Source organism: Haliotis rufescens, unplaced genomic scaffold (genome assembly GCF_023055435.1).
Source record: "Haliotis rufescens isolate VD_foot unplaced genomic scaffold, xgHalRufe1.0.p SCAF_12, whole genome shotgun sequence".
NCBI lineage: Eukaryota > Metazoa > Mollusca > Gastropoda > Lepetellida > Haliotidae > Haliotis > Haliotis rufescens.
In genome coordinates, this window is record NW_025963802.1 from 23892116 (window position 1) to 23903391 (window position 11276).

The following is an 11276-nucleotide window of genomic DNA, read 5'->3' on the forward strand; positions in this document are numbered from 1 at the left end:
TTTGTTCGCTCACAGATTTCAGCCACCATCAATCTATCCCGGTCGTAAGAGGCGTCTAAATCGCAGGAACTCGTTATTGGTCGGTAAATAAAAATATATACCCCCTATATGTGAGTAGAGTTACATATAGGGGTTATATATTTTTATTTGAATAAATAAAAGTAAATAAAAATATATACCCCCTATATCTAAGTAGAGTTACATATAGGGGGTATATATTTTTATTTACTGATCAATAACGAGTTCCTGTGGTCTAAATGTATGTTTTGTGCAGACTCGGTGCCTTGGTTGTTGCATGTCCTCATTGCGTGGATGATGCTCGTAATGTCAAATCCTGGGTTGTCTAGTCCAGATTCGATTATGGGTGCAGGCTGATACGGGGACTCAGCAAAACGTCACCGATTTCTCGGGTGAAAACGGCACCGCATTTGGCCACAGTTGTCACATATGATACAGCATGTTGATTTTTTTCTTACATTCTTCTCGCATGCAACACATCGAAAAGCCATTGTGAATAATTGTTATCTGACAGCACCATGTTAGGCCTCTTAAATAAAGTTTCAGCTTGACATTGAGTTACATTAAGTAAAGGTATACTTAAAACTTCAAAGCATATAATGTTTTCACAATAAGTAAGTTGCGCCTTCCAATCAGAGTCGGCGAGTAAATTGGGGTAGAGGCTAATTTCTAATGTAAAGTTGTTTTAACATTTCACAATGTAAGTGTTTGTAAGTGGCGATGTGAGTTTAATTTAATTTATTTTACTTCAGAGCATGTTGTTTTCACAATAAGTTGAGTTGCGTATAGGCTAAGTTGGAATATAGTTGGAGTAGAGGCTAATTTCTAATGTAAACTTGTTTTAACATTTCACAATTATTGGTGTTTTCGTTTTAAAATACAGTGCCTCAGAAACATTAGCTTGTGGTGTAGTATGCGGATAGATTAATACAACTATATGTCAGCATCATTTTACGTTTCAATAAAAGTATGTAGACAGAACTGTAGATGTAAAATTTCCCCTATATGTAGTGATATCACTGATAACATCGGATTAATTATCTGGTGTTGTCTGGGTGTGATCGAGGCACGTGTTCAACTTACCCCAACGAATCTGACATGTGACAGATCGAGACTATAGGATAGAGACGTCAAAGGTTGTCTAAAACTCAGAAGGCTTCAGATGCTCCACATGATTTTAACATTGAATGGCGTTCAATGACCAAACCATTATTGTATCTTCAACCAGCCAGATGATGGACGTCCAGTGATTTGTTGAGACAGATGGTTTCACGGACCATGTGTTGGAATCACCAAGAAGGTGACCAACACTGGATAAATATATATGTCCCACTGCACTGCAAAACAGGAAATGATGGTGTTTCCTAAAGCATTAACTTTAATTGTCTCAATGAAAACATCGTATTCCAATGACACGGACGGTCCATGGAACTTAAATTGTACACACACACACACACACAAACACACACACACACACACACACACACACATATGTATAAAGGTGCATGTGAACGGGTAGACACCAGAACCACTGCCATCACGAGGGCTGCACGAGGTAGGGGATATCACCGTCCTGTGCCATATTCAACAGACCATCTAGGAAGCGGACCTGTCATAGTCGATAGACGGCAGGTGTCCAAAGTGGTGCATCTCGCTGTTGCCAGAGGCCAGGCAACGCCCCTCCGCAATGTTGTTGTTGTTGGTTTGTTGTTTAACGCCGCACTCAACAATATTCCAGCTATATGACGGCGTAAATAATCGGGACCAGACAATCCAGTGATTGATATCGTGAGCATCCATCCACGCAATTTGGATCGATGACATGCATCAACCAAGTCAGCGAGTCTGACCACTCGATCCCGTTAGTCGCCTCTTACGACAAGCATAGTCGCCTTTTACGGCAAGCATGGGTTGCTAAAGACCTATTCTATCCCGGATTTTCACGGGTCCCCCTCTACAATGGGAGTTTATTGGAAATAAATGATGATACTTGCTATTATCATAACTTTGTCCCTTGAGGAGAACATCAGAGGGTTTGAATGACAGCAGTGTAAGTTGTTAAAAAATGTATTTTAATACGACCGATCAGGATTACACGCACACACAATGAACGTTACCGTTCGAACACAACTCTTGAAACTTTCGCAGAAACGCAGTATTCGTGGTTCGTAGAACATGATTTTATTACGGACTTAGGCGAAGGACACAAAGGCTAAACTCGTTATTTCCGGTCAGGAACATGCGCAGATAGCACTTCCTACTTGAGACGAAAGCTGGACGAAGTGAAAATGTCGCGATACACAAGGCCACCAAACTCATCTCTGTACATCAGAAATGTCCCCGATAGTACACGGTTAGTATGGCATCAAGTTGAAAAGAATATATGACATTCTTGAACCGTAGAAGGCGTTCTAGCTCTACGAAAAGATGCACTGGGGCCAACATGTTCAAATTCATCTGCGGTAGCAATGTAGATAATAAGCTCTTGTACCCCGTACACATGCGCCTCGATTACATAGGTGTGTGTTAGTGCATACGTGTGTAGAAATACATACGTGAGTATAATTATCATGTGAACGCGTTTACTCATGTGTGTATATTTACACCAGGAGCAAATTTGCATCATGTCTGGAGCAAATGTAAATTTGCACTGTGTGTATATGTTGCAATGTAAACGTTTGTCTCAACGTCAGAGGATGATCTAGGCTAATTAATATCTGTTCTTTTGCCAACACCAAACAAATTGTCAACAGTTGAGCAGACGGTGTTTTCTTTTGGTTTAAGGAGTCAAAACGTTAAATCAAACAGAAAGTTTTCGGTGAAGTAACACTCTACTCATTCGGGGCGGTCGGGTAGCCTAGTGGTTCAAGCGTTTGCTTGTCAAGCGGAAGACCCAGGTTCGATTCCAGACATGGGTACATTGTGTGAAGCCCATTTCTGGTGTCCCCCCACCGTGTTATTGCAAAGAGCGGCGTAAAACCATACTCACTCAGTCTACTCATTCAATTTTGATTGGAAAAACTGTTTTTTTGTTGAAAGTCGTGAACAGACTGACGATTATGTGTGCCTTTCACAATTTAGCCTGCAACCTCGGGGTATCGCGGTGCTTGTCATGTACGCTAAACAGAACAAAATGCACTCACTAACCTTTATGTTTAATCGTGTTCTCTGTATCAGATATCATTCATGTTATCAAACAATGCATATTTTACTGATAAAAGTTCATTATTTACATTAGTAGCTCCGAGTAAAAGCCGGGCCTCGCGCTTTGTTTGACAAGGGAGAGAACTCCATCGTATTGCGGTACAGAGTAAAGTTGTGTATGGAGGTCCGAATTGGACAAAAAGAGGACATAAATTCTACCAACCATTTGGTATGATCATGCCAGACATAAGTTATTTGTCCAGACAAGTGCAAAGACAGCACAAGTAAAATTCTAAATGTGTTATCAGCAATAGGTATTCAATGCATATTTACCGAAAAGTAAGAGAAAAATATTTTTATAAGTCAACATCAAAATATCAGAAATGATATTTTAAGATTGTTTAAAAAAAATTGGATGACAATAATTTTTCACAAAATGGAAAAATGTTAAGTCAACAATAAATATATAAAAAGCACTCCTAGTATGCCCAAAGTATGTATTTATCTTTTGGTTACAAGTGAAGAACGTATTTCTAAGTTTGGCATTATGGCCCTTATGATCTCCCAATAGATTCTGGGAACAGAGCGGGAAAAAATGTGCGGACTTCGTAACTTCCGTTACCTCATTAGTCGCCATGTATATGCAGATGATCTAGTTCAGGTCGATAGAGAAAGTTTACTTGGGGAACTGCGGGTTATATCGTTGGCCATTGATAGATGGGGGTAAGGCAATATTACAACAGATGCCAGAAATATGTATCAACGGATTAATAACTCCTTACTTACAGCAGACGGAACATTCCGAAGAAATTGAAATTGTTAGCGAAGTGAGCACTTCCTGGTTACTGATTTGCATTCATAGACAGCCGCTAAGAGGCGTGTCCCGCGTGAACTATCGGAAATCACAAATGCCGCGATACCATGAATGCCCGGTACCATGGGGTCCGAGTGCATACATTCATGCCACACACAGCTAGTACATGCCATTTACCAGATAAACTATACATACTTTATTTACACACCTAAGATGCTTTTCATGTGAACGCATAGTAAATTTTTGTAATTTTTTGGTTGATTTTTATTAGATGAGAGAAATATCAATCTGAAAATGATGAGTAATGTACACTGTTTGGAGACATTAAAAATAGACCAGATTAGCTACCTTGCTCCATTATGACTTTAGAAAAGCTACCCTGAGGTGTCAAGTGACTAGTTCATGTGATGTAACAGACATCGATTCAAACTTTTTCAACAGACTGAAATACATGCATTCGTTCAGTTTCATGAATTACAACCTAAGTGGTAGAGCAATATTGAATTTCCCTATATTTCTGAATAAAAACACTGAAATTTTTTTCATGCATTTTATTATTTCAATATTTGTCATTCTAGACCAGATGAGTTGCGAAGTTTGTTTGGCAAATATGGACCCATAAGTGATGTTTATGTCCCTACGGATTATCACACAAGAAGATCCAGAGGATTCGCATACATACAATATCCTTGGAGAAAGAGCTAAAATGGTGCGATGATAGCCTGTGACTTTAGCCACTAGACTGCAGATCGAGTCTAGTAAAATGTCTCTTGGTCCAGTAAACGGCTGTACATTAATGCTAAGCTCTACTGAAAATGTCAAGTGACCGGTTCGGGCTAGTAGTTGTAGACTGAATGTTTTGGGCACAGACTGGATAAATCCTCTTGACATGTATATGTTTATAGGCTGTGATGTTTCTGATTTGCTATTGTTACAATTTGAAAGAACACAAGGATGATAGATTGCTTCATTTATTAGGATATCAGATTGTTACATGGCAGCAGTTTTTCATCTATCATCTAGAATGTGCATAATTTACAATAATGTAATGAGATTGGCACAAAGGTATTTTATATTTTGACTTGATTGTCCATTTTATACAGCTCATAGATGTAGCGGTACTCCTCGAAGAATTCTAGGATGGACCATGATGATGATGTTTGAAAAAGCCATGAATCTCATTAAAATCAGATCTAAGTTCTCGTTGCCGCTAAACAAAGATCTGAGGACATCCCATTACGGGTCACGGCGGAACGAGCTTTCGCGAACTTTGACCGACCACTGAAACGACTAACAAGAAGTCGACATCAGCCAATTAGAAAGCAGCTTTCACAAGCTTTAAGGCACACGTTTTTACCTGGCGACTTCAATTTCAGCCTATGCTTGAAAAATATGTTTACACAGTTCTCGATTAAAATTTTGTAAAACTGAACAAACAAACATTCAGGAATGTCTGATACATGCTTGGGATTGTATGGCAGTGCTTCCCAGGTACTGTGCAACGCCTCCTCTGTTCAAAAGCGAGAGATAGAAGATAATTTTCACGGAATCAGTTGTACGAGCCGTAGCTGTTGTTCGGAATACCCTGTGTTAATGTTTTTGAGGTTGCATGATAAGAAAACACATTCAGACTGTCACTTTCATGATCTGATAAGCGATGCTTTGATTGGTCGGATGAAAGGTCGTTCTGCAAGACCCGTGATGGGATATCCTCAGATTTCTTTTTAGTCATAGAGAGAACTAAGATCTGAATTTAATGAGATTGAAAAAGCAATTTGCTGAAAATAACATTAAAGGGGAAAACACAGGAAATATTGAAAAACAAGTCTGTTGAAATGTTTAGTTTACTGTCTCATATACATGCTTAAGTTAACAAGGAGTCTTATTTTTCATTGTAGGGACATTTACTAGATATACTAGTGGCCATAGATCTTATATCAAGATGCATCATGATCAATTTATTTCAGCACACACCAAGGTCATGCTGTGCTAATCATGACAGTATTTGTATGAACGATATGTTATGTTTGCCGATGATAATCATTTTTCACTTTTTCATCAGAAATCAAAGTCAAGTTAGAGTACGTGGAAAAGTAAGGATCAAGTACAGTTCTATGCACAAGCCCCTTGTGTGCACGCTGGCTAATACCAAGAGACCATTAGATAAAGATACATCACAGATCAGTCTATGCTGTCATACAGATTTCTGATGACCGATCAGTCAGAGCTGATGTACAGATAACATTTGGCATGATCAAGTCATCAAACAGCACAAAAGCAAGTTGACATGTTTGACCCACAAGTCAAGCAAGTCGACAAATTTGGCACTTCCAAGTCAACTTTCTGCTGAATCTCTGAAGTCGACATTTTGGCGCAATCGAGTAGACAGGTTTGACCCACAAGTCAAGCAAGTTGACAAATTTGGCATTTCCATGTCAACTTTCTGCTGAATCTGTGAAGTCGACATTTTGGCGCAGTCAAGTGAAGTTTGGCATAAACAAGTTTACACAAGTTTTTCTCAAACAGAAAAAAGTTAAGACTCAAGTTTATAACTAAGTCAAACCCAGACCAAGATAATTAAAGACAAGTCATCTTACTCAAGGCTTCAAATACAGTGATTTAACATCTCTAGATGAGGGCTCCACTTACAGATACAGTGGGTACATTCTAGCAAGATGGTTTAGCAGTCATTTTTGTCAAGTCAGCCAAGTTAGAATATCCAATCAAACAGAACTATTTGTCTTTCTGCATGCTTCTATTTATTGTTTACACATCTAGTAAACGTTCTGGTTTTCACTGAGTCAATTTATGCTGGTATTTAACAGTTTCTTCAGCTGTGAAATGTATTGGCAGAATGTGTTAAACATATATTAACATGATAAATGGTGGTAATCAGGCACATAATATTGTGTATAACACAAAACAAAACAAGTAAGTCGGATAACATCAAGGTTTCAGATACTGTTGTTATTGTAAACTTTGCTAGGAGATTATATGCAGAGTAAATGTATAAAATACAATTTCATTTAAGAGTTGTGCTCTCTTATTTATTGTTATTAACAGCAGGATACCAGGGGCCTGGAAGAATGCTCTAAATTCGAATTTGTTGTATTCTCTTTCATTATTGATCAGTAATCAATCATATCTTGATTTTGGAACCAGTGATCAATCATATGTCTTGAACCAATTTTTAACACTTAACCTGATCATTGCAAGTACTGGTATTTTTGTATTAGGTATATTGTGTATATTAAATGCTATACTATAGTAATACATCATGTGTTTAGTGGCAAAGTTACTATGTTTAGCATTTGTTGGATTTCATTTTGCCAAGTATGTGAGTTGCGCCCTTAACCAGATCACATTTGAGGATGCACGAGATGCTGATGATGCGTTGTACCATCTGGACAGAACACGCTTCTATGGCAGAGAGCTTGAGATCGAGTTTGCCAGAGGTGACAGAAAAAGTGAGTATTACATGTATACACGAAAGGCAAAGCTGTTTGGTCTGTAAAGATATCAAGTAACATCCATAACTCTGCAGGTTTATTTAAGAAATAAACGAGTGGGAGTTGTTTAACAAGCAATAAAACACTGCACACTGCAGGGAGAATAAACCATGAGGGGCACAGGTTACTCTGCATATATTAATGCAGGGGGATAAAATTGACGCCCCGTCTGTTCGTCCATAATCATTTTGCTTTGGAGCGCAACTCGAAATCAGTTCAATATTCATCAACAAAACTTAGATATATCAAACAGATCCTAAAGTGGTGCCAAAGTGGAAACAATTCAGACTTACTCTCAAAAGGTGGGTGTAGGTGTCGTTTCCGGAGCACAACATAAAAACTGTGAAAGACACTTCATCCAAACTTGGTACATGTATTCACCAAGGGCTGAAGTGGTGCCTTTCGCTATTAAGGAATTTAAAATTTTATTTTTCCCTGTTTCCATGCTAACAAGTTATATAGACTTAGCTGAAACGGAGGCAGTTGTCGTTTCCAGAGCAGAACTAAAACACCATTCCAGATTTTCCGTCCAAACTTTATATATTTATATATACTTTTTCTGTTTCCAAGGCACTCACTCACTCTTTTTTATCCCCCCGGCATATAATGCGGGGGGGGATATAGAGATCACCTAGTCTGTCCGTCCGTCCGTCCGTCCGTCCGTCTGTAATCATTTCCTTTTCCGGGGCAGAATTCCAAAACCATTCAGTGTATTTGATCGAAACTTGGCAAATCTATCAGGCACATACTGAAGTTGTGCCTTTTGATATTTTGGGATTTTTCTAATTTTTATTTTTTAAAATATTTTTGGAATGAAGTTGGACCTAGACTCCATTGGGGATGGGGTTCGTTTCCAGGGCAGAATTCGAAAACCGTTCAGTGTATTTGATCGAAACTTGGCAAAGCTATCAGGCACATACTGAAGTGGTGCCTTTTGATATTTTGGGATTTTTCTAATTTTTATTTTTTTAAATTTTTATGGAATGAAGTTGGACCTAGACTCCATTGGGGAACGGGTTCATTTCCGGGCCAGAATTCTAAAACCATTCAGTGGGTAAACAATGTATGCTTCTTAAAGAACATTCAACTGTTGACTCATTACATACAGAATTGCACATTTACTAGTGGTTACTTTACAGACAGCTGCCGGGGGGATATGTCATCTTTCTGATGACTCTTGTCTGATCATGCTGATGACTCTTGTATAACTTATCTATGGCTAGAATAGTTTATGAATCAGGAGATCACTAGTGTCAACGGACAGACATGCACTTTTAGTAAGCATTTCACCTCAAAACCTTTCGGTCCAGTTATAAAATTCTGCAGTGTATTTGATGAAATCTTAGACAGATAAATGCAAAATTCTGTCATACTGCCATGATGTAGCTAGAATATTGCCGACTGCAAGCAACTGTGACTTAAAGTCACATCTCAACAGTTATATTGCTGAATGACTACAATTATGTTCTTTGTAGATCAACAGTTTACTTAGCATGCAGCATTTTGCACATTCTCTCCAAGATAGATTCATTGATGCAAACCAACAGTACCATTGTGTGAATGTGTATCATCATACTTTTCCAGTCTGTTTTTTTAGCATTAAAAAAATAACTTTCCCAAGTTTCTGCCCTCAGACATGTTTCCACAGAGACCTTGTTGACTGTTGACTTCTATCACCAGCTCCTAATCAGATGAGGAACAAGGAGCGTGTGCGTCGCTCCCCATATGGTCGAGGCTATTATGACGACTATGACCGAGGCAGTCGCTACAGGTCCAGAAGCCGCAGTCCCAGGTTAGTAGCGGAGGTGGAAGAAGATAAAATTCACTAAAAAAGCAGCACCAATTTTAGCTCACCTGGCCAATAATAGCATATTATAGTGTCGTATGTAATCCGTGAAATTAGATTGGTCACAGAAATTTTGCAATAATAGAATAAAAAGACAAATATATCTTCGTACTAAAGTGATTTTTATTAAGTGGCGAGAAATAAGAAATGTATTCTTTTAGCTCTACCAAGCTTTTAGGGGTGTGATTGCTTATTGTGTCTGCCAACATGAGGTGACCGAAGGATTTGCTAGTATCCACCCAGCACATACTCTTTCATTTCCTTGTGTTTCCTTTGCAGGAGGTCACGGAGCAGGAGTCCAAGAAGAAGGTATTGTTAAGCTATCATGTCGATTAAAGTGATGTGACCTGGCTGACTGTCATGTTGACTGCTCAACATGCAGGTCCTGTGGTGTAGCTGGAATATTGCTGGTTGTGGCATATTAAACAACATTCTGAAGAAGAATTCAATTCAAATTTGTAACCCCCCGGCCCTTTTATAAAAGACTACCGATAGTCCCTAAGTAGCTGTGAATATGTTCGAGTTGAAATTATGTGTTGTGCTTGTTTCCTGGCAATAAATTACTTGGAATTAATTTTTCTGTGGCAGACATTTGCTACCCTATTCCTGACAGACTCACTAATTTAGAGCCCTGATGTAAGTGGGGAAACTTAATTACAAGTTTTCTCTGGTCCTCAGGTCTCGCAGCAGATCCTATGACAGGAGAGGTTTTTCATCCCGATATTCATCTAGACGGTTAGTATCGCTATCAGCATACTGCATTACATAACTCTCAGGCGGAAAACCACTATAAACAAGTTGAATAAGTGAATGCGTGTGTGTATGCGTCATATTGCCTTTGCGTCAGTTCAATGCATGTTCTGTTTCCAGGTTCATATTTCAGAAAACTATACAAATATTTTTTCAAACACATGTGAAAGCAGCATTGAGCTCATTTCAAGGCCAGAACTATATATACAAACGATTAGATATTTTCCTGAAACTTTGGACACGTATCAGATGGTCTTGTGCCTTCTTGACATTTTCAAATTTCAGTATTATTCAACAGAATGATATCACGAGTTATAAGTTTGGTGATCCAAATATCAAATATATCGTTTTAGGTCAGTGAGCTTATGGAAAAAATCATGACCATTTCCAAACGTTTACCCTTTGTTTTCCAGGTCTCGATCCTTCAGTCGCTCTGTGTCACGAGGAAAGTCCCCCGGTGGCCAAAGTAGGAGTCCCTCAACTGATAACTGAGTCTGCCATGTCATTGTTAATCCTTCCTCTTAAAGCTTCATGAAAATTTTCAGAATCTAGTATAATCTCTTCTGTACATGTACTCGTATGTTCTTTGTACATAATGTATTGTATGTAAATCTCTAGTGGTGGTACATCTGATGAACAGAGCTTGATATGCTCCTTGTAAATATATGTTAGGACTTATGTTGTTGAAAGGACAACATTCTCCACTTGTTAAGTTAGAGATGCTTCTTTGATGGTATTACTGTTTTCAGCTGCTGTTAGTCACATGTGAATCTCTAAGTGTAGCTTGTGTATATTACTGTAATGAAATAAAGATATTTTCCATGTCAGTTTCTTGAATACTCTTACATCCATCACTTCATCCGGATCTACTGGTTTAGGGGGGCCTGCCCAGAGGTTCCATCCCCTCTCCGCGTCACTCATGAGAGTGTTGCAAGATGGTACTTGATGGATTGTTACTTTGCCTGGCGAGGAGTCTGCATAGACGTCATAAGCTATACAGTGTCTCAGGCTACCAAGACTGAGAAGTGTTTTCTGACTCAATCTTATTAAAATCAGATCTTAGTTTTCGCTACCGCTAAACAAAGATCTGAGGACATCCCATTACAGGTCACGTCACAACGACCTTTCGCGAACATTGACGGACCAATGAAATGACTGACAAGAAATCGACATAAGCCAATCAGAAGGGAGCTTT

The 11276-nt window shown here is 38.8% G+C and overlaps 1 protein-coding gene across 2 annotated transcripts; it reads left to right on the plus strand.

The window, feature by feature from the left end:
• Positions 1-2220: 2220 nt before the first annotated feature.
• On the plus strand, positions 2221-10908 carry LOC124111697 (serine/arginine-rich splicing factor 10-like). Of its 2 annotated transcripts, none has more exons than XM_046471458.2 (7): positions 2221-2371; positions 6039-6069; positions 7335-7443; positions 9166-9277; positions 9611-9640; positions 10010-10066; positions 10495-10908. In XM_046471458.2, exons 1-7 carry the CDS (start codon positions 2307-2309, stop codon positions 10571-10573), a joined length of 483 nt encoding a protein of 160 aa, XP_046327414.1. In that variant the 5' UTR covers positions 2221-2306; the 3' UTR covers positions 10574-10908. The 2 variants fall into 2 exon arrangements, with proteins under 2 accessions (XP_046327414.1, XP_046327413.1); XM_046471457.1 differs by lacking the exon at positions 6039-6069 and adding an exon at positions 4555-4659 and having other exon boundaries at positions 2225-2371; positions 7340-7443.
• The last annotated feature ends 368 nt before the right edge of the window (positions 10909-11276 follow it).

Coding starts and splice junctions, on each gene's coding strand:
- LOC124111697 (XM_046471457.1), top strand. CDS start 2,307: ATGTCGCGATACACAAGGCCACCAAACTCATCTCTGTACATCAGAAAT. Junction 7,444..9,165: donor TGCCAGAGGTGACAGAAAAA/GTGAGTATTACA, acceptor TTCTATCACCAG/CTCCTAATCAGATGAGGAAC. Junction 10,067..10,494: donor TCCCGATATTCATCTAGACG/GTTAGTATCGCT, acceptor TTTGTTTTCCAG/GTCTCGATCCTTCAGTCGCT.